This window comes from Saccoglossus kowalevskii, chromosome 13, assembly GCF_978046115.1.
Source record: "Saccoglossus kowalevskii chromosome 13, keSacKowa6.1, whole genome shotgun sequence".
Taxonomy (NCBI): Eukaryota; Metazoa; Hemichordata; class Enteropneusta; family Harrimaniidae; genus Saccoglossus; species Saccoglossus kowalevskii.
The window spans coordinates 36771391-36794673 of NC_140653.1; the positions used below are offsets into that span (position 1 = coordinate 36771391).

At 35.0% G+C, this 23283-nt stretch overlaps 1 protein-coding gene across 3 annotated transcripts in view; it reads right to left on the reverse strand.

Annotated features, from left to right (window-relative positions):
• Nucleotides 1–185: 185 nt before the first annotated feature.
• LOC102801257 (leucine-rich repeat-containing protein 49-like) overlaps nucleotides 186–23283 on the reverse strand; it is a 133530-nt gene continuing 110432 nt past the window's right edge. For all 3 annotated transcript variants that reach the window (XM_085507282.1, XM_085507283.1, XM_085507284.1), the window contains 7 exons: nucleotides 21035–21118; nucleotides 18496–18668; nucleotides 16396–16524; nucleotides 12530–12731; nucleotides 4486–4671; nucleotides 3791–4042; nucleotides 186–3452 (listed from right to left, as the gene is read on the reverse strand). In XM_085507282.1, the coding sequence (XP_085363408.1) occupies nucleotides 3231–3452; nucleotides 3791–4042; nucleotides 4486–4671; nucleotides 12530–12731; nucleotides 16396–16524; nucleotides 18496–18668; nucleotides 21035–21118 (1248 nt within the window). In that variant the 3' untranslated portion in view covers nucleotides 186–3230. The remainder of the gene's footprint in view (nucleotides 3453–3790; nucleotides 4043–4485; nucleotides 4672–12529; nucleotides 12732–16395; nucleotides 16525–18495; nucleotides 18669–21034; nucleotides 21119–23283) is intronic.

Consider the following 23283-nt stretch of genomic DNA (forward strand, 5'->3'; position numbering starts at 1 on the left):
AGTGGGCACCCTATTATGACATTGGCAGGGTAGATGCATGTAGTGGAAATCATTGGTCAATATTTTAATCTGTCCTAGAGCATCATTAGGTGGTTATTTAGATGTTGTGGAACATAATAACCACAAGCCAACAAACAATCTGATATTCATTTCCATTGTGCCTGTTACAGCATATAATAAACAAATTGCTTTTAGAAGTTTGTTTTAATTCACAAAAAATAAATTGAAATAAAAGCAAAGGATCAGATATACAGTTCATAATGAAAATATTTTCATTCTTTTATCAATATTTACAAGACATAAAAAAAACTTTATACATTTTTCTAAAAGTAAAAAATTGTTTAAAATCATATTAACTGTTTCACAACAAAAATAACAAGTTTTATTTCTTGTCTCTCAGTAAATCTTGCACAAGAATAATTCATTATAAGTAGCTATAAGCATGTTGGTGAATGGTATGCTGTAACCTTATTCATGGTACTCTGATAAAGACATTAATTTGGTGTCAAGTTCCAGTGAATGCAGATGTGCATCAGATGAGACACACAGTATACTGCCCTCTATCACATATCACTGAGGTAAAATGAACCAGACCCAGTAGCATCCCCAATAGGAAGCACAAATAAAACCAAAATTTGAATTTAGTATAGTAGATCATTAAAATGCAACAAGCACATGCGCTACTACCATACTCGTCAGTCATACTTGGTGCACAGGGTGATTAGCCGAGCATCCCCTAGAAAAATGATTTAAAAAAATTTTATGCATGTCTTTGGGGTGACAATAAAATTGAGAAAATAGTTGCCTTGACATTGATTTCCACAACACTTACAATGAAAAGGGGTGAGCGCTTAACCAAACATGACCATGAAAATAGAAAAATGTGGGGCACGAAGTCGGATGAGTATGGTCAGAGCAATACATAGACCCCTTGCACGAGTTGTGAACCTAAAAAAAAAAGAAGTTGCATGTTTTGGGCAAGTACTCCACATATAACATAGATCAACAGATTTATATTAATTATGTATAGAATTGAGTATCTTTCATATGGGACTCTATGAGCTGCATGGTGCAATGACCAGAAATCTGGAAATTGTAACCAAACATGGCAGTATAAAGTTCCTATGAACTTTGTCAAGCAGTCAATTTGATGTACAGGACACATGGTTTTGTTTGGAATCACGACTATTACAATATATCGCATCTTGTATAAAACATACGATATTTTAAATAGAACAAAAATTACATGTTTCTTGAAATAAAACTGAACTGTGTTCCGGGAAAAGTAATTCAATTCTTGATATTGGATGCACAAGCATCAAAACCAATAATGTATCTTGTCTTATATGACAAATCCACAGCAAAATTGCAGGTAATAATTGAATTAATGTGGCCTTGTACTTCTATAAACACAATGAAATTTGGGGGGGGGGGGCAAGAATGCGGTATTTCCTCATACATGCACGCACACACAAACAAACTGAAAACAAACCAGTACAATTCTCCGGCAGATGACAATTTTTATCTTGCATGTCATTTACTTAGTTTCCAATTCAAAACAATAAAATATTTCATTACAGTAAGAGGTAAACAAGGATGACAGACTGTGCAGTTTCAGAATATTAACCCCTCATTTTTTGAATCCCACTGTGTTGAATCTGTTGTGTTTTGTATAACATTGTTAAAGGGCAGCAGTCGTCGCGTCACGTCCTGTTCGATATGGGACTCATAACGACGTTTACAACAGGTGTAAAATACCTTGTTTATTTACGACAACCACCGCACTTTAACTAAATGTTCATGGCTAAAGCATAGCCTGACATGGTCAACGATAATTATTAGGTCCTCACCAATGGATTCACTTGGACAAACTACGCATGACACAATGCTGTATAAGTAGTTTATACCAGCTATATCATATGCCAATCAAAGATTACAGCACTTGGCATGCAATCAAGACACTCAAAGTTTAAATCCGATCACTACAGATTATGATGACTGAAGTAACCAACATGGCCATGTGCATTCAAAGTGATTTTGCTAGAAGATTCCATGGGAGTAAGATATGGTACAAGTCTACCAACACCAAATTACATCTGTAACAAGTCATTGTTAATGACATAATTCCTGTTAGAATTATAGGAAATGTTATTCATGCCAAAAGTAAAGTAATATGCACCAAAAGCCAAGTTTGTAATTTAGAGTGAATAATTGGCTGGTCTAGTATCAACAGAAATTAGATGTATTAAATGACTCTTCCAAAATCAAAATATATGGTCAAAAATGGCCAGTCAGCCATCTTGGATTGATCAGTAAATCACTGCATGTGCATACGTTCCAAATAAAGTACAAGGCACATGCAAAGTATAAACAGATTTGGTCCAGAGGGTTCTGAAATACGACTCTGGACAGACAGAGACGGACGGAGACTGAATTAAAAGTCCCTGATTCAAACTTCGTTCAAACAGGGACTAACAAGACATTTAGTAAGTTCAAGTTGGATCCTGCTTCCTGTGCTATTTTTGGTGTTGTTGCAAGCAAGAAAATGACATTTTTTAATACAATAACCAACAATTTTCTGCAACTCTCTGTGCCAATGTATAAATGTAAGTTGAATTTTTAATTCTGACTCCAGCTTGAGTATAGACAAATTTTAAAACAGCACTGAAAATAAGAGAAGCCAACGAAATTGTAATCCCAAACACGTGACTAGTGATTATGCAACTATGTACTGTGTTTTTGGCATGGTTTCATTTTTTTTCAAGTAATCTGTAAATAGTGTTGAGTACACTGTTAGATAATACGTCAACAAGTGAAACATGTTATGAATGCTGTTTATATGATGGTTGTCATAAACAACTGGTTTTGCAATCTGATTGGTGCCGATCTTGTTGATGATAACTACAGCATTGTGTAAAGCATAGTTTGCATCTATCACCGACCATGTCAGGCTATATTCTATAGCCACTCAATTCCAAAAATGCTCTTTGACAAAAACATTTAAATTGTTATAACCAGGCAATAAATTATAAGACATTCACAGAAGTCACTAACTCGCTATCTAAGACGTCGTCAGCTGCTTACTAAGGCTATCAATCACTTGTTCTAATGTGAAAATGATAGCTCAGAAAAAGCAAATGATTTAAATGAGATTGTTGAGTCCAACACAGTGGTCCTCTGTAATCTTTTCATAGTCCTTGGGTGATCTGGTAAAGCAGGACCTCAAAGGGCTAATTTTCTTTTTGTGACTTGCTATTACTCTCCAAGTCTTGGAGACATTTCCTCATATAGTCATTACTATTAGACATCTCTAGTACAGCATTGTGTACCATTTCTATAAAAAGTCTTGGCCAGACTTGTTGTAAAGCTGACAATTTATGGTCCACTAGAATTGCCTCTGATGTTAGTTCTTTGACATAACTTCTTGAAAACAATTGTCGTTGTCTTCTCTCCTAATAAATTGGAATTGAAAACAAAAAAGCAAGAGGTGATGTAGATAACATAGAATACAATGTAATCAATAAAATGGAAGTTGTCACAACGTTGATAAGACAAACACTCACACACACACACACAGACAAGGTGAATTCAAAGGCTCCCATTGTGTGCTTTGCAGATGGTAGCCACAAATAATGGACATAGAAATGTCAGAGAACTTAAAGGGTCATCTGCTGCATCTTGATACTGTACTCTATCACAATATGATGAGTAACATATACGTCACATATTGTGAATGCTTTCAACAACTCTATGATCAGTGATGTGTACATATAGGTGTGTATATTTTTACCTGTAAAGCTTCACATATAATTTCTTCACTGCAGTATTGCAAACCAGCTCTACCTATACTCTCAGATGAAGCCTTCATATCAGCCGTTAACTGTTTCTTAGCTCTCAGTTCAAGATCGGACAATGCTTGATACTGTTTTCTTTTGGATTCTCCCAATAGTGTTAGCAGTCTTGACTGTGGCAGTTGAGAGGTTGTAATGTGTGACAGAGCACCAAATAATTTCTCAGCTTGTACAATGTCTGATGCTGTTACCTGTATCAAAAAAAAGTTATTTGTAAATTTTTGCACTACCAGATACGTGAAATGTTAAGTTACACAAGAATCTTGTCAGGTCAGTTTATTTTTTTCATGTTAAGAACTTTACTTTTGTAATGAATACATTGACAATACACTCACACATTAGACTGGTCTATTGGTAATTCTTACATTCTGGATGCAGAAAAATGGATATATCGGGTAGATTAAATGATATTTTTTATCATTAAATTGATCAACTTCGAACTAAGGAATAATTATGTTGTAATTCCAACATGGTCAGATTCACACACCAAGCGAATGGATCAGGAATAATAAGATTACCACTCAGATAGTACACAATCTTATTGAACTTTGCTCCTGGATGTACTGTCTTTGTATTACTGGAATGGTACAAGTCAACAGGCTAGATGTTAAGTTTTAGTTCAAACATTACTTACCTCAACATCATTAATTTTACGCAGTGAGAAATGTGCTAGTCTAAATAATGTGTAAGCTTTCCATAATGTAAATTGTGTGACTGGATTACCCTCTAGAGATATTGTCAAATTATCTAGTCGTCTTAACACAGATAGTGCATTGATTTGCTGTAAACAGCTAATATTAGCTTCACCAAACATTACAGTCTGTAAAAAGCAAGATATGGTGATTAATCATTTAATTTTATTTATTTTAATGTATTTCTAGTAAAACAAAGATCGTTTTTTATATGAAAATTCTTGAAGTGATCGAGTAATGACATTAAAGGTCAGGATCATCAGCAAGCAGATGTTCAGCACCAATACTAAAACTAATATGCAGACTTGGCCCAAAACCAATCATATGTATTACACCAAGGTACCTATGTACCGTAAAAACTCGATTAATTCGCGCACCCATTTTATTTTCAAACGCTAATTTTCAAATGTATCCTTTTAATTCGCGGCGTTCAAAAACATGTTTAAAATTGTATCCTATTAATTCGCAGGCCAGAATAAAGTGGATAACTCAGAATATATTGCACGAAGACATTAAAAATACACATTTTATTTGAGTTGTTATGTTATCAGTACTTGGTGTAGCCGCAATCGCAGATGATTTCTGTCATCACTGCCTTTCAGTTAGCAAGCAGTTCAGGTTCGGTCAAGATTTGACCTGCAAGAAATCCCCCACGACACTATAGATGTTGGGCAAGATTATTATTTAGTCGATAAATATCCATCGGTCAGCACATCGATTACGAATTTCCGTGATGGAAAGCTTAGTACAGGTCTTTTCGTCGCTGGTCCATAGGGTTGCATCGACCATGTGTCCGCCATTTTGGAAAGTGATTTTATTCTATGACCTGTGAACCGCCCTATGGCGGATTCGGTAAAAAAGACAGAGCTAAGCGGTCATGTACGTTCTATAAATCTAACCTTACACACATAATCTCGTACTGACGTGTTTTTTGTCGAAAAAAGACGTTCCCTTTCATTTAACCCCCAGTTAACTCTTCGCGTTCATGGTATTTGTGAGAGTTGAAAAATTTTTTGAACAAATAACAAGTTTATTTATTTATTTATTTACTTATTGACTCTTACACAATCCCCGGAGGGAAAGAAAATGGTCACAAAGTACAAGGAGAAATATATATATATAAAAAACAAAACAAAAACACAATATACTAAATAACAAATAACAAATACAATCATTAAATTACTAAATAATACAAAATCTCTAAAATACAATCTAATATAAAATTACAAAATTGACAGCAGGCATTAAGATGTCAAGTAAAACCCTGCTTCCTGACTTCAAAGCTTTTACTTATGAACTGTGCTACTGGTATAATAATGTTTTCATTCTGTAACAATTCCATGAATTTTTTCTCTGCAGGTTTATTTTCAAATGCTGGGATCATATCCTTAGCTTTATTGAACAGTTTGGCACGCAACTCATTATATTTGTTGCATTCCAGCAGAAAATGCATTTCATCCTCAATTAGACCTTTGTTACACATGTCACAAACCCTGTTGTTTAGTGGGATTTTTTTATGACGACCCATTTCAATTTTGAGACTATGGTCACTAAGACAAAATTTGGTAAGCACACTACGCAGTTCAAAGTTTTTTAGCTTGACTAAATATGGCTCAAGTTTAAATCTGATTTGATTAGCCGATATGTTCTTAGTTTGTTTTTCTCATTTGCTTTGGTGCGGTTATCATTATGGACCTCACCTTTCCATCTTGTTAGAAATAAATCCTTGATGCCTAAATCAATTTGTTTCATTTGTGCCGAGGTTAATTTATCACAGTTGTTAACTGAATGATATAGTTGGATATTGTTTAATAATGATGTCACTTCTAGATACCATTTACTTTTAATGCTTTGGTTAACCACAAAAGCTTCCTTGAGTAACGCATTATTAGAATTCATGGCCCGACTGTAATATTTAATTATTTGTTTTTTTATAAATACGTCTAGGGGGTATCTGCCTAACTCGCTATACATGGCCATAATTGGTGTGTGTTGTGACACCCCCAGTAGATACCGACAATAACTTAATTGAACGTCTTCAATAGGTGATTTAGTGGAGAACTCATCACCCCAAACATCACAACCATAAATGAGGATAGGTCTGATGAGTTTGTCAAAAAGGGAAATTGAAATTTTTATACTTATGTTTTGTATTGAGCCAAGCTTTGCTTTCATTGAAAACAGAGCTTTTTGAGCCTTACGTTTAAGGTTTTTTAGGCCATCCTTAAATTTACCATTGGCACTAATGACTAGTCCCAGATAGTTATAAGATTTAACTGTATCAAGTTCGATACCTCCAAGAAAAAATGTATCATTATTCAAACGTCTGTTTGATTTATTGAAAATTAAAATTTTGGTTTTGTCAGTGTTGACAGAGAGCTTCCACGTTTTAACATACAATGCCAAACTATCAAGACATGTCTGTAATCCCTGTTTAGTTTTAGAAAGTATCACAATATCATCGGCATAGAGTAGACAGCTGACATGCGAGTTTTCTAAATAAGGAGGATCACAGGTATTAGGATTGAAAATAGTGGGCAGGTCATTTAAAAAAAGATTGAAGAGAGTTGGACTAAGATTACATCCCTGTTTAACACCAATATTGGACTGAAATTGTTTTGTTAAGCCTTCTTTACATTTAACTTTATATTTTACTTTACTGTACATGTTTTTGATAGTTTTATACATTTTTCCAGTTATACCATATTTGATTAATTTTTTGAATAGACCATCATGCCAGACACTGTCAAAGGCCTTTCTAAGGTCAATAAAGCAGGCATATAATTTTTTTGATTTTTTAATATTTGTGTTATTTTGTTTATTGGCGCACTCTGACTTACCACTGTAGAGATATTTATTTACCAGGGTTTTTAGTATGAAAAGATTGTCTGTAGTTCGACAATCATGCCTGAATCCGAACTGTCGACTGGAAAGAATGTTATTAGAGTCTAAAAATGATGTCAGCCTAATATTTAGAATACTATTGAATAACTTGCCAAGACAGCTAGAGATGGCAATTCCCCTGTAGTTGGCCGGGTTATTTTTCGACCCAGATTTGTGGATTGGTACCAACAGGCCAGTGCTCCAAGAATGTGGATAGTTATTTGAACTATAAACAATATTAAAGAGTTTATGTATTGCATCTAATAAGTGATGTTCACCGTATTTTAACAATTCATTGCAAATTCTATCTTCTGCCGAAGCCTTGTTACTTTTAAGAAGTCTAATTGCTTTAGTTATTTCATTTTTTAAGATTGGTCTGTCTAAATAGGGGTTGCTACTTGCACTCTTTTCACTATTCTCCAGTTCATTCGCAACTATATTGATTTGCGTCAAGCTGGGTGGCCCGAATTTAAATATCAGTGCATGAACGCGTGTACGAAATGTACGTGATTGAAATGTATGCGATCGAAGTGGGCTGCCCGGAGTTTATTATTTTATAGTAAAATTTAATTTGACGTATGGTATGTTTATGTTTGCGTAATTATTACGAATGCAACGCATTATCGCATCGGTAATATTGAAATATTCACAGACCCAATACCCCGGGTCAGTAAAAAAAAACCTAATTTTCATGAAAGCAATACATTACGAAGTTGAAATATTCAGAGCCGGTACAAAATTGTAAACAAATTTGCGTAATTAGAAAAGCAATGCACTAAGTAAACGACGTTGATATACTAGTATTCAAAGCCAGTACAGTGTTGCATACAAGTTACGTAACTACAGTACCGTCGGATATATTAACAATTTTACTAGATTGACGCGCGGGGCAAAGAAAAAGGTTGCTAAGGTAACGCGCCAGTTCAGTGCGTGACTTGGGGTCAAAGTTCGGTCAACACACACTTGATGTCAGCATCGCCGCGCAGCAAGTTTCGCAAAGAAGTACTTGAAGTTCAATTGCGTTCCAAAATGATGTCGCTGATCACTCAGTTGTCGCAGTGTGTGTTGTGTCATGCACCCCGTTTCGACTTTGGCCTGCTTTTCCTTCTTAGTGCATGTTCTTGTTCACGTAAAATGCGACCTCTCACCAATGTATTAAAACACTTTGAATTTATATTTTGCATGATTATATTTAGTCAACGCGAAACATTATGTTTCTAAACATTTTCTGAGGTCATCTTTATCAACGCAGGGTTATTTTTTCAGAAAAGATAGGCTTCGTAATATCTACCATAACATCGCCCGGGCGATCTTTTGGTCCACATTTTTCTAAAAAAATTGAATCCTCCATAAGATCGCCCAGGGCGTACCCCAGACCATTCGTCCCGGTGTTATCGCTATCGCCACACGATAGCGATAACACCGGGACGAATGGTCTGGGGTACCCAGGGCGGGGTATCAGCCAAATCCGGTAGATGAAAGTGCTTGACAAAAAAAAAACAATTACGTAAACAATGAACACATGGCTACAAAAATGCAATCAACGGGGCAGAAGACCACCTTATCCGAAGCAACACTGAAATACAAATGTAGCAGAAATCATTGCCGATCTGCTTTTAAACGACGACGAAAATGGTGATTGGTTTGACGGCTTCACTGCCGACGACCTGTCGAACAATTAATAATTTGTGTCTGACTGTACTGCCTAGAAAAATTAAACAAGCAGCCTCTCGGCTGAGATAGCTCCGCTGTTAGCAATGCACATTTCGATTAAAGAACAGAAGATATCATTAGAAAATGAACAATATGCATAGTATCAATGCAATGGGACTTGCTGTTTTCAACAAGAATTCAAAAATATCATTTTTGACCATAAATGATTGTGGTTTCTAACAAGAAGTTGAAAATATCACTTTTTACCAAAAATGACAAAAATATTCACCAAAATTAGAAAATTAAAGATATCATTATGAAATGAACAAATTTGAGAGTGGTCCACATGTAGTACCTATATATGTAATATCAAAGCAATTGGACTTGTGGTTTTTAACAAGAAGTCGAAAAGTATCACTTTTTACCAAAAATGACAAAAATATTCACCAAATTTAGAGAATTAAAGATATCATTACAAAATGAACAAATCTGAGAGAGGTCCACATGTAGTACCTATAAATGTAATATCAAAGCAATTGGACTTGTGGTTTTTAACAAGAAGTCGAAAGTATCACTTTTTACCAAAAATGACAAAAATAATCACCAAATTTAGAGAATTAAAGATATCATTACAAAATGGACAAATCTGAGAGAGGTCCACATGTAGTACCTATATATGTACCGGTAATATCAAAGCAATTGGACTTGCAGTTTTTAACAAGAAGTTGAAAATATCACTTTTTACCAAAAATGACAAAAATATTCACCAAAATTAGAGAATTGAAGATATTATTACAAAATGAACCGAATCTGAGAGAGATCCACATGTAGTACCTATATATGTAATATCAAAGCAATTGGACTTGCGGTTTTTAACAAGAAGTCAAAAATATCACTTTTTACCCAAAATGACAAAAATATTCACTAAAATTAGAGAATTGAAGATATGATCATGAGATGAACAAATCTGAGAGAGGTCTACCCAAGGTACATATACACCAAGTATCAAAGCATTCAGACTTGTAGTTTTCAAGAAGAAGTCGAAAATGTAAAACATTGACACGGACGACGGACACTGACGGACAATCACTCATATGATAAGCTCCGCTCGACAAAGTCGACAGCTGAGCTAAAAAAGCAGTGCAGCCAGACGGCTACTTTGTAGCCACGTGTTCATTGTTTGTTTGTGCACAGAGTGACCTTTGCCATTTCACTGTTTCATTTCAAGTGTAACTCGGTGCATGGAGCTCACGGTGCGTGGTTCTTGACACAGTGCGTGTTCTCTGTCCGACTATACGCCGTGAACGTCGCTAGCCACGAGTCTCAGAGGCACTAAAACAACGTGCTGTAATAGTGTTCATTGGAAAACAAAACAAATTACTAATAAATTTATGAAAACAGCTCCTTTTTAAATCGATCTAAAAGTACTCTTTTAATTCGCGCACCAAAAACCAATAATTTCCGTTTTGACGCTATTAATTCGTGCACTTGAAAAAATAATTACTTTTACTACCGCGAATTAATCGAGTTTTTACTAATTTGATCATAATCTACTTACACACACACACACACATACACACATACTTGTATTGCAATATGTTCCGAGGACTCCATTGGATTAACTTTTAATATAGTTGAATTAAATTTTAATATAGTTGCGATATGAACTCGATTAAAACGCGTTCCTATATAGGGTTGCGTTTTAATTGGAGTTTAATTAAACTCAATTACAATGCAATACAATGGAGAATTGCATTTTAATTAAGTTTAATTAAACAAGAGTTGAATATCCCGTGACTGAACATAGAAATGTTTGCGAAGCTTAGGTTTAGTATCGGGGTAAGGTATGGTATAATTATATTAATATTAATATAACGTGAACCATACCTTCCCCCGATACTAAACCTAAGCTACGCAAAACGTATTAATAATCGAATTAACTATTAATATAAATTATGTTTTCCGAGGACTATGAAAAAGGTCCTCGGAAGGTGTGTATGTCCTCGGAAGTAGCTATATATCTGTATTTTTGTCCTCGCAACATATAGCAATCCAAGTACACACACACACACACACACACACACACCAAGCCACATACTGGCGCTAAAAACCAATGAACCTTCTACAAGACACTGCAATAGTCCATGGGTTGTGCACTAAACACCTGGAAACATTCTATGATTCACTAGTAAATTAGGTGTTATGGTTGCATACAAGGTTATGACTTTTTTTTTAACAGAATACCAAAACAAGCAGCCTATCGGCTGAGATAGCTCCGCTGTTAGCGATGCACATTTCAATTAAAGAACTGAAGACATCATTAGAAAATGAACAATATGAATAGTATCAAAGCAATCGGACTTACAGTTTTTAACAAGAAGTCGAAAATATCACTTTTTACCAAAAATTACAAAAATATTCACCAAAATAAATAGAGAATTGAAGATATCATCACAAAACAAACAAATCTGAGAGAGGTCCACATGTAGTACCTATATATGTAATATCAAAGCAATCGGACTTACAGTTTTCAACAAGAAGTCGAAAATATCACTTTTTACCAAAAATGACAAAAATATTCACCAAAATTAGAGAACTGAAGATATCATCACAAAATGAACAAATCTGAGAAAGGTCTACATGTAGTATCTATATATGTAATATCAAAGCAATTGAACTATTGGTTTTTAACAAGGAGTCGAAAATATCACTTTTTACCAAAAATTACAAAAATATTTACCAAAATTAGAGAATTGGAAATATCATCACAAAATGAACAAATCTGAGAGAGGTCCACATGTAGTACCTATATATGTAATATCAAAGCAATCGGACTTGCAGTTTTTAACAAGAAGTCGAAAATATCACTTTTTACCAAAAATGACAAAAATATTCACCAAAATTAGAGAATTGAAGATATCATCACGAAATGAACAAATCTGAGAGAGGTCCACATGTAGTACCTATATATGTAGTATCAAATCAATTGGACTTGCGGTTTTTAACAAGAAGTCGAAAATATCACTTTATACCAAAAATGACAAAAATATTCACCAAAATTAGAGAATTGAAGATATCAACATAAAATGAACAAACCTAAGAGAGGTCTACCCAAGGTACATATACACCAAGTATCAAAGCATTCAGGCTTGTAGTTTTCAAGAAGAAGTCAAAAAAGTAAAACATTGACACGGACGACGACGGACAATCACTCATATGATAAGCTCCGCTCGACAAAGTCGACAGCGGAGTTAAAAAAAAAGGTAAACATTTCTAACTTCACAAGGTATTCAGTTTACACAAGTCTTCTGTAGTGAAGGAGATGAAAAAGTGTTTTATTTATGGAGAATAGAAGGAAGGAAAGCATTTGGTTTTAAAAGTTTGCAATTTACACATGTTTTACTGTACTATAGAGAGCTATGTATATTAAAGCAAATAAATTCAACTCACCGTTACGTTAGGAAATCGACTTCTAATTTTGTGCAGGTTTTTAGCAATCCCATGAAACTCTATAAATTTGAAACACACGGCAGTGACAGCGCTAGCAGCTTGGATTCCCCAATTTTTATCTAAAGCTTCTAAAGAACCAGGACCATAAAGATGAAGTGTGTCACCTTCTAATTCTGCTAAATGGCACACGTCATCTGGCATACTGTGAACATTACAACAAGGTATTAGTAAGAAATAGGGAATCAATCCAATAACCTGTGTACTCAGTATGGAGCAAGTAAGAACTGGTTACAATAATATTTGATTTAGTAATGTATTCGCATTGTACAACAAAGTACCAGGATACATTCTGAACATTAATAGGCAAGAATAACTTGTTTGTGAACAGTGATCAGTTCACATATACAGTAATTCTCACAATCCTTCCTCATAATGGGCTGGCATTACTGCTAACTGCTAATTGATGAACTGTTTTGAGCAGCACTTCAGCAGCGTGTTCCCTGTCAAAGAACTATTTCAAATGAAAACATTGATGCACTAAATAGAAAAGATTGACATGTGAAAATCAAAGCTCAGAGAGCCAACAGATTTATTTAATATATTTATGCCCAGCTATGTGTGTTTTCTGTGATCCTTTAAGGAGAGTCAAGTAGTTTTTTTCTTCAAACTCAGGGTGATATTCTCAAACCAATGGCAACAGAAAAAATATAGAATGCAGTTGTACAAGACAGACATTTCAGTGAGTGTAAATATGTTTGTAGAATATAAACGAAATGTCATCGTCAGTGCTGCAGACCAGACTTTCAAGAGTATGGTGGTCATTGGCAAATAAACAATAAGGCAATTGGCTGCCACTCAATGGTTTTTGCTAAAAAAGAAAGGGCATTAGGGTAGTAGGGTAGGGTAGGGTAAGGTAGTGTGGTTTTTCACTGAAACCTTATCAGCTCTACACATTATCACAAAGCAACATTGAAATCTAATGATTGGTTATTTAGATATTGGTGGAAAAGACACACATACCAGCAATTTTTATCAAAAATATACTAGTATTCACTGAAAATAGAGATTTGAAGATATAACTATACAAGCCGGTAGGCTGGTTGGTGATCTGCTCCGCTCAAAAAGCAAGCAATACGTTTTCGGCTGTTGTCATGGTAGGACATGAACAAGAAGATAACGTTTGTTTATAACTAAAACCGAATCACGTATACGAAGTTCGCAAAAAAAAAACACATTCAGTCTTTAGAAGTTACTTCATTTTATTGTTGGGACGTATTCTGTTGTTAAATTTATTATTTCCAACCGTTTTGCCAAAGTATTTTCTAGATTGAAGGCAGCATTTACGGTTCATTCAAAGTTCAAAGTTGCGTTGGGATTACGTTGATACAATGAAACAATGTCGGTGCTGGTGATCTCTTACCAGTGCGCAACATAGCCAAAATAAAAAGCATGATCATTTAAGGTAGCGGGACTATTATTTGCATACTTGTTTTCATCCTCTAATTGTGACTAAATGACTACAAATAGACCCAGGAAAGTATATATTTTTAGAATCGCCAGACTTCAAGCTTTTCACAAGTGTATTTTGCATGCCCGTATCTGCATTCTACGACGCGTTACTCAACCAAAGGTGAAAAATTACTTTTTCTGTAAAAAAAATAATTACGCATTTATGCTGGCGATAAGAAGTATTTTTTTCACTTTTCCTAGTTGTTCAATAGTCTGGTAAATTGAATGTGTCTGGTCAGTTTTATTCAAGCAACGCGTTTTAAAAAATAGTGTGCTGAATTTCAATTACTGTTTTAGTCGCATTGCCCCCAACTCAAACCACAACTCGTTGGTAAATAATCGATGAAATAGTTTGTCTGGACACATTCAAGTTCCTCTCACTGTCACTTTAAAGCTGTGAAAATTTGGTGTTAATCCGACGACAATAAGTATACGTTATTTTTTGTTAAAGACCTTGTATTTTGAAAAACATAAACTCCTAGAAAACGTCCATGAAGGAACAGCAAAGATTTTCAAGCTTGTTTATCGGCACAATCAATTTGTTTTCCCATCAAGGTCTGTTTTAACATGTGTAGGGACATCCAGATGTGTAAGGCTATTGGAAACCAAAAAAATAAAGGAATGGGATAGCTACAATGTATAATTGGATAAATTCGGCATATGAAAACACCAAAATCAATGATTTTTTTCAGTGGCTGTGTGACCATGTGACTGACACATTCATATGCAAATGACTAATCTGTGAAACAAATAGGGGCGGAGACAAACCACTAAAATGTTTGGAAACACTAATTGTGTGTCAGATAGCTACTGATAACACATCCTAACATTGCTTTGTCTTGAGTTTCTTTGAAACTTATAGGCACACAGATTAAACCTGTGTTGTTGATTTTGGAAAACACTACTGAGGCTGCCTTGCTTCCCTTCAGATAATCTACATTTTAACCAACTTACATGACATTCTATGTTATGTTGACTTTATCACATGAAAGTTTATAGTGCATTTCATCAATTAATAAATAAATGTGAAAATCGTAATTTTCAACACAAATAATAGTCTCGCTACCTTAAACAAACATTGCTATTACAAAACTGGTAGGAGGTAATTAATTTGGGGCGAAAGTATTCAAAAATCGGTTTTTGGCTGTTGCAATGGCAGTGGTGGGCCAGGATCGCCAATATCTTGAACAAGTTTTTTGCTGTCCAAAAAAACAGTTTTTTGCTATGGCAATGGTGGGCCAAATTTTTCCTAATAACTAGGGTGAGATTTGGCCTACCAAGTTTGAGTGAAATCAGCCAAGCGAAAAAAATCACAGAAGAAATAATACACACACACACACACACACACACACACATACGTACATGTCTTACTATCGTTGTGACGCCACACATTGGATTAACTTTTAATATAGTTGAATTAACTTTTAATATAGTTGCGATATGAACTCGATTAAAACGCGTTCCTATATAGGGTTGCGTTTTAATTGGAGTTTAATTAAACTCAATTACAATGCAATACAATGGAGAATTGCACTTTAATTAAGTTTAATTAAACTAGAGTTCAATATCCCGTGACTGAACATAGAAATGTTTGCGAAGCAAACCTGACTTAAATTCGATTAAATATTAATATAAATTATGAAACAAAGTGAAGGGGTCTCACTATTCACCAATGGGCTCACTTTGTGAGTGTGCGTCCATGGATTTGGCGTCACTTGGTTAGGTAGACATGACCACACACACACATAAACCCACAAAAGTGATTATAAGGGCAATGCTTGCGGAGCGGATCACCAAAAATAAACCAATCTAACAGCGGTCCACTCAAGGTACATATCAAGTATCAAAGCAATTTAGCTGGTAGTATTTTTTACCAAAAACAACAATAATATTTAAATAATTTAAAATAATTATTACCATGTCTGTTCAGTTGATTAGAACATATGGCTATGCTTCTCAAAATCTCTTTTCAGCACGTCAACTTTTTCCCCGTTTGGTGCATTGTTATTTTCATTTATAAAGTTGATTGACTGGGAAGACATTCCTTTGTCTTTCACAAAAGGAGTGGGAATATGTTCTTGGGATTTTTTTAACAACACTTTGAACAGCTAGTTCATCAATTTTAGCAGCAAGCAGGGGTAGATACCATAGCAAAGCAAAAATCAATATTGCCAAGACTGATCAATAGATAATCCAAGCATGTATACTGTAGATGAGTACTCAAACAAACAAAATTTGATGCTGTGTAATGTTCAAAAGTTATCATTGATTTACAGTACAAATAAATAATGACCATATAATTTAGCTCTTTTACACATTCAAAGTACTTAGAATAGTTTTCTGTGTAAAAAACTTACTTTGCTAAAAGGTCTGGTTTCATACTTTTTGATCTTGTGTCAGAGAATAATATACTCTGAGTTTGAGATTTATCTCGAGGGTCTATGAGATCTACCACACTGTCTGACCGTGAACCTCTATGACTTGATCTAAAATGAGAGATAGACAATTGCCAATTACATGGAGAGATAGCATCTATCAAGAATACATACATTTGTAGCATATAAGAAGTTATGTCTCATTCTGAGTTGCATAATCTTGATTTGTAGTGGCTGTATACCTCATCCACAGGGCTTGTGGAATACCATGACTGAACTTCAGAAATAGACATGTTTAGTACAGATAAAAGAAGTAAATAAATAAATGCTGATAAATATGATATCCAGTAGATAATATTTGGTAATTGTTGTCCTCAGTAACTAGACATTTCAAGGAATGGCTCTTCATTGATGGGATAGAAGAAAAAGTTTAAACGTACATGTATAGGTAGAATATAAGAACATGCACAACAACTATACAATGGATTTACTAACAGATTCCACAATAAACATGTTTATGTGCACAAGGAAGTAAGCAATAGGAATAAGTTGAACAATCCGCATCTTTCACACAATATGCAAGATCTCACAATGAATGAAAAATGATCTATTCTCTATGGTTCTTTACTTCAAAATGGAATATAGTTTCTTCTTGATGCACCTGAGTTGATTCTCATTGTCATTGACAACACAAACACACGCCAGAAATAGACAAATCTGTAAAATGTTATGCCCCCTAGAATTAACATGAATTGGAACTGGATAAAAATTAGCTATTTTGAAAAATTAATACAATGATTACCAAATATTATCCACTATGTAGCATATTTAGTAGAGCCAGATTGACAAGCTAATGTCAACTGTCAACCAGTGCAAAACCTATACTACTGCATAATGCCAGGGAAACATATATGGCTGGCTATATTGTTCTGCCATATACTGTACTAACAGACAGGAAAATCAAATCTTGACATGCTGATACCGCACACTCAGATATACTTAACTTTACACAATCTGAAGTTCAAGTCCATTTACATGAAAGGGGATAGGATATGCACAGCGATAGTTCAATCCACAGATACATTTAACATTAGTGCAAACACAAAACCAATGTTGTTGTTAAACACAGTGCAAATTGGGATCAAGATGCCAAACAGGACAACACATGCAATGCAACCAACATGGAACCATTTGTGTTTAGAAACATGCTGAAGTACAAATAAGAAACAGGAAAGGATAAAAGAGGCCAATATAGTCACGCAATGAAATGAATGAAAGGGTCAGGCCAATCACACACTCTCACCTGTGTAGTATCTTAACAGCAGTGAAAGAAATAAAGCTCCTAAAACAACAGTTTAGTTTATTACAGTTGTGTATTTTTTTTGGTGAAAGTGCACAGCAACACAAAGCAATGGGTGCAATGGTTTGGGTTTCAGGTGCATGGGTTTAATACCTCTCAATGGAATTAGCTTTTGCAACAATCATGCCAGCAGTATTGTCACTCCATGCTTTGACAGTTGCAGCTTTCTCCCCTGTTTTCATTAAGAATGGATTAATCCTAGCATTGGAAACAATAAAATCATATCAAGTATAAAAGAGAATGGGCGGCAGGAATTGAGCAATGAGGCAGGGTTTAGTGAAGGCAGCAAATAAGATCATAAGAGATACCACGAGAAGTCAGATACTAGATGAAGATGAAATGAAAGGTAAGAGTTATGAAAGTTATTTTGAAAGTGAACCTAATAACATCTCATCCAGCCTGTAGTAGAATGTACATTATACAGTTCATAAGATCACAATTGCATCAAAAAAGCTAATCTTCAATGTTGAGGTACACCACAATTAACACAACAATCAGTGGGTGAAGCATGACGCAGGTGAAAGCACATACACTGCTAGTGATTCTTTATTTCAATGTGCACTGAATCAACTCTCATCATATATAGTAAAATGTAGGATAGACACTGATGTCATCATGTGACAGACAGCAAACATACTGGGATGAATTATAATTGTATTATCTAGACAATGTACATGTACTTGCAGTTCATCCTCTTCACAGACCATATGGTATAAACTTACGCAGTATCTGGTCTAGTATCTTCCATATCTACCGTTGATATACTACTAGTGTTGATACTATGACTGGTTGATAATAAAGGACCAGGTTGTAACCGTGTAGTCTTAGCCATGGCTGTACCTTGATGCACTTCCCACTGTCGAGCAGCATTGTTTATAGCAATACGTCGTTTCTCCTGTTTACAAAATAAACACAATTTCAATTCACTATACATTTACAACATTATCATTCTGGTCATTATAGGTTACTTGAAATTATCCATTAAAGCTACAAGTTCAAAGGTCATACTATGTCATCAATGTTTTATTGTTACTTTTGCTATATGTGTATTAAATCTATATAAGAGCCAGGATCTGACTTCTCTCTAAACATTCACTCAAGATCAAGCATTGCAGCTGACTCCCTTTGAAATTCCATCCCAAGATCAAGCCTTGCAGCTGACTCCCCTTTGAGCTTCCACCCAAAGATAAAGCCTTGCAGCTGACTCCCCTTTGAACTTCCACCCCAAGATAAAGCCTTGCAGCTTACTCCCCTTTGAACTTCCACCCCAAGATAAAGCCTTGCAGCTTACTCCCCTTTGAACTTCCACCCAAAGATAAAGCCTTGCAGCTGACTCCCCTTTGAACTTTCACCCAAAGAATAAGCCTTGCAGCTGACTCCCCTTTGAACTTCCACCCCAAGATAAAGCCTTGCAGCTGACTCCCCTTTGAACTTCCACCCCAAGATCAAGCCTTGCAGCTGGTTCCCCTTTGAACTTCCACTTTATGTTAAGATCAAGCCTTGCAACTGACTTCTCTTTGAACTTCCACCCCAAGATCAAGCCTTGCAGCTGACTGCCTTTTGAACTTCCACCCCAAGATCAAGCCTTGCAGCTGGTTCCCCTTTGAACTTCCATCCCAACATCAAGCCTTGCAGCTGGATCCTCTTTGAACTCCCACCAATAGATCAAGCCTTGCAGCTGACTCCCCTTTGAACTTCCACCGCTAGATCAAGCCTTGCAGCTGACTCCCCTTTGAACTTCCACCGCTAGATCAAGCCTTGCAGCTGACTCCCCTTTGAACTCCCACCCCAAAGATCAAGCCTTGCAGCATATTCCCCTTTGAACTCCCACCCCAAAGATCAAGCCTTGTAGCATATTCCCCTTTGAACTCCCACCCCAAAGATCAAGCCTTGCAGCATATTCCCCTTTGAACTCCCACCCCAAAGATCAAGCCTTGCAGCTGACTCCCCTTTGAACTTCCACCCCCAAAGATCAAGCCTTGCAGCTGACTCCCCTTTGAACTTCCACCCCCAAAGATCAAGCCTTGCAGCTGACTCCCCTTTGAACTTCCACCCCCCAAGATCAAGCCTTGCAGCTGTTTCCTTTTAAACTTTCACCCAAAGTTCATTTGCAAAAATTTGTTAGTAATGAAATGCTACAAACATCTCATGGTTGAACGCATACAGGTACATGTACTGTAGAATACTTTATTTTCGCTATTTTTGCTGAAGGAATGATTAAGTGAAAATAAAATCAAGCGAATATACATTTTGCCTATATTTTACATTGAACTTGTCAAAAATCAGTGAAAATAAATTCCACACAAAACACCCATAAAGTCTTTTCAGCGAAAATTAATTCCAGCTAAAATAAAGTATTTTACAGTACATGATTCATTTGCTTTTAATTGTGTTAACTGTTAAATTTTTGTTAACTGTTAAATAAATAAATATTGCTGGATTTCTCCTTCCGCAAACTACCAGTACATCTGACTAAATATCTACATGTACATGTACAAATGTATGTAAGTTTCATTCAAGCATACATGTATTTCCTCTGACAGGCTTTAATGTTAACCAATTACGGCATGCAAATTGAGTTATGATTGATCTGCTTGCAAGATAGTTGGAATTAAATGCGACTGCTGCCTCTACCTGCAGGTACATTGCATTTTGGGTTAAATGCATTTACATATTAAACTTACACTGTAAAAAGATTAATAATTTATAATTATTCACTGGATTTAATTTGGCTATTAGTTGACAGTATGAGGTGAAATAATGACTACTCTGGTTCATGCAGTCTCTGAGACAGACTGAATGTAAGCCATGTCAAGACCATGTTGTATAAAAACTTGTCAATTACAAGAAAGAACATAAATTACAAATACAAATACTGCAATTTATAGGATAAATATCCACTACATTAAAGTGTCTCTTAAAAACCACAAAATTAATGGACAATACATTTCACTAGGAAACAGGGATAAAAATCCACTAGAAAATAGAGAAAAAATGGGTAGAAAAAGGACTGTAAATCCACTGGGGAATGAGAATGATAATTATAAGTTGATTTCAGTCTTGATAAAATATATCGGTAAGAGATCAACAAAATAGAATTATAAACATATCAGTTAATTACACTTCTAAAATGAATGTAAAATATCAAGCAGATCTTTAGCTGTGATGTGATGTGATGTACCAGTACATTGAATTGCTGTGAAACACTTGAAGTACATCATATACTAACAATGATAGGTGCTAATGCAACCTATAACTTACCTTCATTAAAGCAATCTTGTTACTCTCCCTTTTACGTTCCTCTTCTTTCCTAGCCATAACATTGGCTATCCTCCGTTCTTCCTCCTGTAGAAACAACATAGTGTTAAAACCTGCCATGGCTAATGCTTATAAATGCACAATGATATAACAATATTTGTGTTGCTAGTTAATAAAGTAGCAATGCCTTGGCCTGTATTGACCTTATTGTAATACTGGTACTACCGGTACTCTGAAATACTACTCAAGCTGACCCACAGGGGTTTTAAAAACAACTTATATTGTTAAACATTCTATTTCATTTTGTATTCCATGGTTCAAAGCAATATTTACATACCGACAGGTGATACTGAGTGAGTCAGAGTGCAGAGTTAAGTAGCTTTATTTTATATTTTACATCGACAACTCTGTACAAATAGTCTAACTGCAGTGAATTAATATATGTTTTATCCAAAATGCAGGTGTTATATCACAAAATTATTACCAGACGGGGCATCAATATTTTATGAAAGCTGGAATTATGGAAGGTACCAGACAAGGTCATGGTGATAATGCAGTCGTAAAATGTTGATCAATTTCCATTTTGAACCTCACATAAAATTCTGGGAGAATGACCAAATTGTTTAAAAAAATCCACTTAGTGTGTGGTACACATGTCAATGACATTATCCTAATTTGTATTTGGCTGCATTAACATTTGAGGATACAAAATATGCCTTGCTTTTGTATGAACTTTGAACAATATTGGTTGAGACAAGTTTGACTATTAAACACCGTGATAGTGAACTGTAGAGTAAACATGTGAGAAATTCCAAATCAAATATATAGTGTTTTTCTGGTACATGTAACATTAAAAATAAAAATACCAATAGCAATTTTGTGCAGTTCAAATTATCACCAAACAACCTTAATACTAATAAGTGTCATAATGATATGGGTTCATAAACAATTAGAACAGACTATATTTAGATGGTTAGCATTATTAGCTTTCTATAAAATACTATTCCAATGCAAATATATTCAAGTTAACAAGATAGTATCTGAATAGCAACAGCATTTTGTTAAAATTACTAAGTGTTTTTTTTTTGTACTTTCAAGTTAAGATTTCAAGTTAGCTCACTAACAGACTAAAAAAATGTTGTTCCGTTGATCAATTACAAACTAGCAGTACTTCAGTTCATCACTGAACCACAATGATGAAGACAATGACAAACATGGTTATCACTACATTATCGTAACAAGCATCAGGAGCTCATCATGTGTAATGTTTATACTATAGATCCAGACATGTCTCAGAGATGGTTGATGGCATGTTTATCACTGAAAGCGTATTTCTGAGATAGCTCTGCTGTTAGCAATGCACATTTCAAGAACAGAAGATATCATTAGAAAATGAACAATATAGTATCAAAGCAATCGGACTTGCTTGCTGTTTTCAACAGTCAAAAAAGTAAAACATTGACATGAACGTCGACGGACAATCACTCATATGATAAGTTTCGCTCGACAAAGTCAACAACGGAGTTAAAAAAAAAAAAAGACACCAATTCACTTAATAAACCCTGACAACTGAAAACAACAAACATGCAAACTACTATGTTTTTTTTATCAAATTTAAACAAGTTGCTTAAAGTGTAATTGGAGAAACAAGTAGAACACAATAAAACAACATTTTTAATCAAAGAAGAATGTTGAAACTAAGTGTAAATGAAATTGTCCTGAGAGACAACCCTCTGAGTGTCAAAGTCAATTTCAGGCACCATCCACAAAATAGTTCCATTTGTAGTCTGTTTTTTTCCACAGAAAATGTTGACGAAAATTGCAACTTTTTTGATCAAAAAACCAGAAACAATGTCACATTTTGTCTGTCAGGTCCAAAAATTAAGAATGAATTCAGTGAACATTACAGAAAATTTACCCTAGTTTGGCGAGAGAAAAGAATTTGGCACCAAAGTTAAGGCTTAACAATATGTTCAAATGTTATTTTTATGCAATGAAAATAGCCACAGTCAAAGGAATGAATAACATTTATTATATCTTTGTACCTACTATGTACCAGAAAAGGTTAAGAACACAACAAATTAAACCCAACATGGCCACCAGTCAGCTCTGTATGTGCATGCAAATAGAACCAAAAATATAACATCCTGTTCTAGATTATGTCTGACAAGGACTAATAACCATCACAGGTCTTCCAAGCTCAGAATTGAAATAAATTTGATTGCCAAGAAATAAAAAGACTAAAAAAAAAG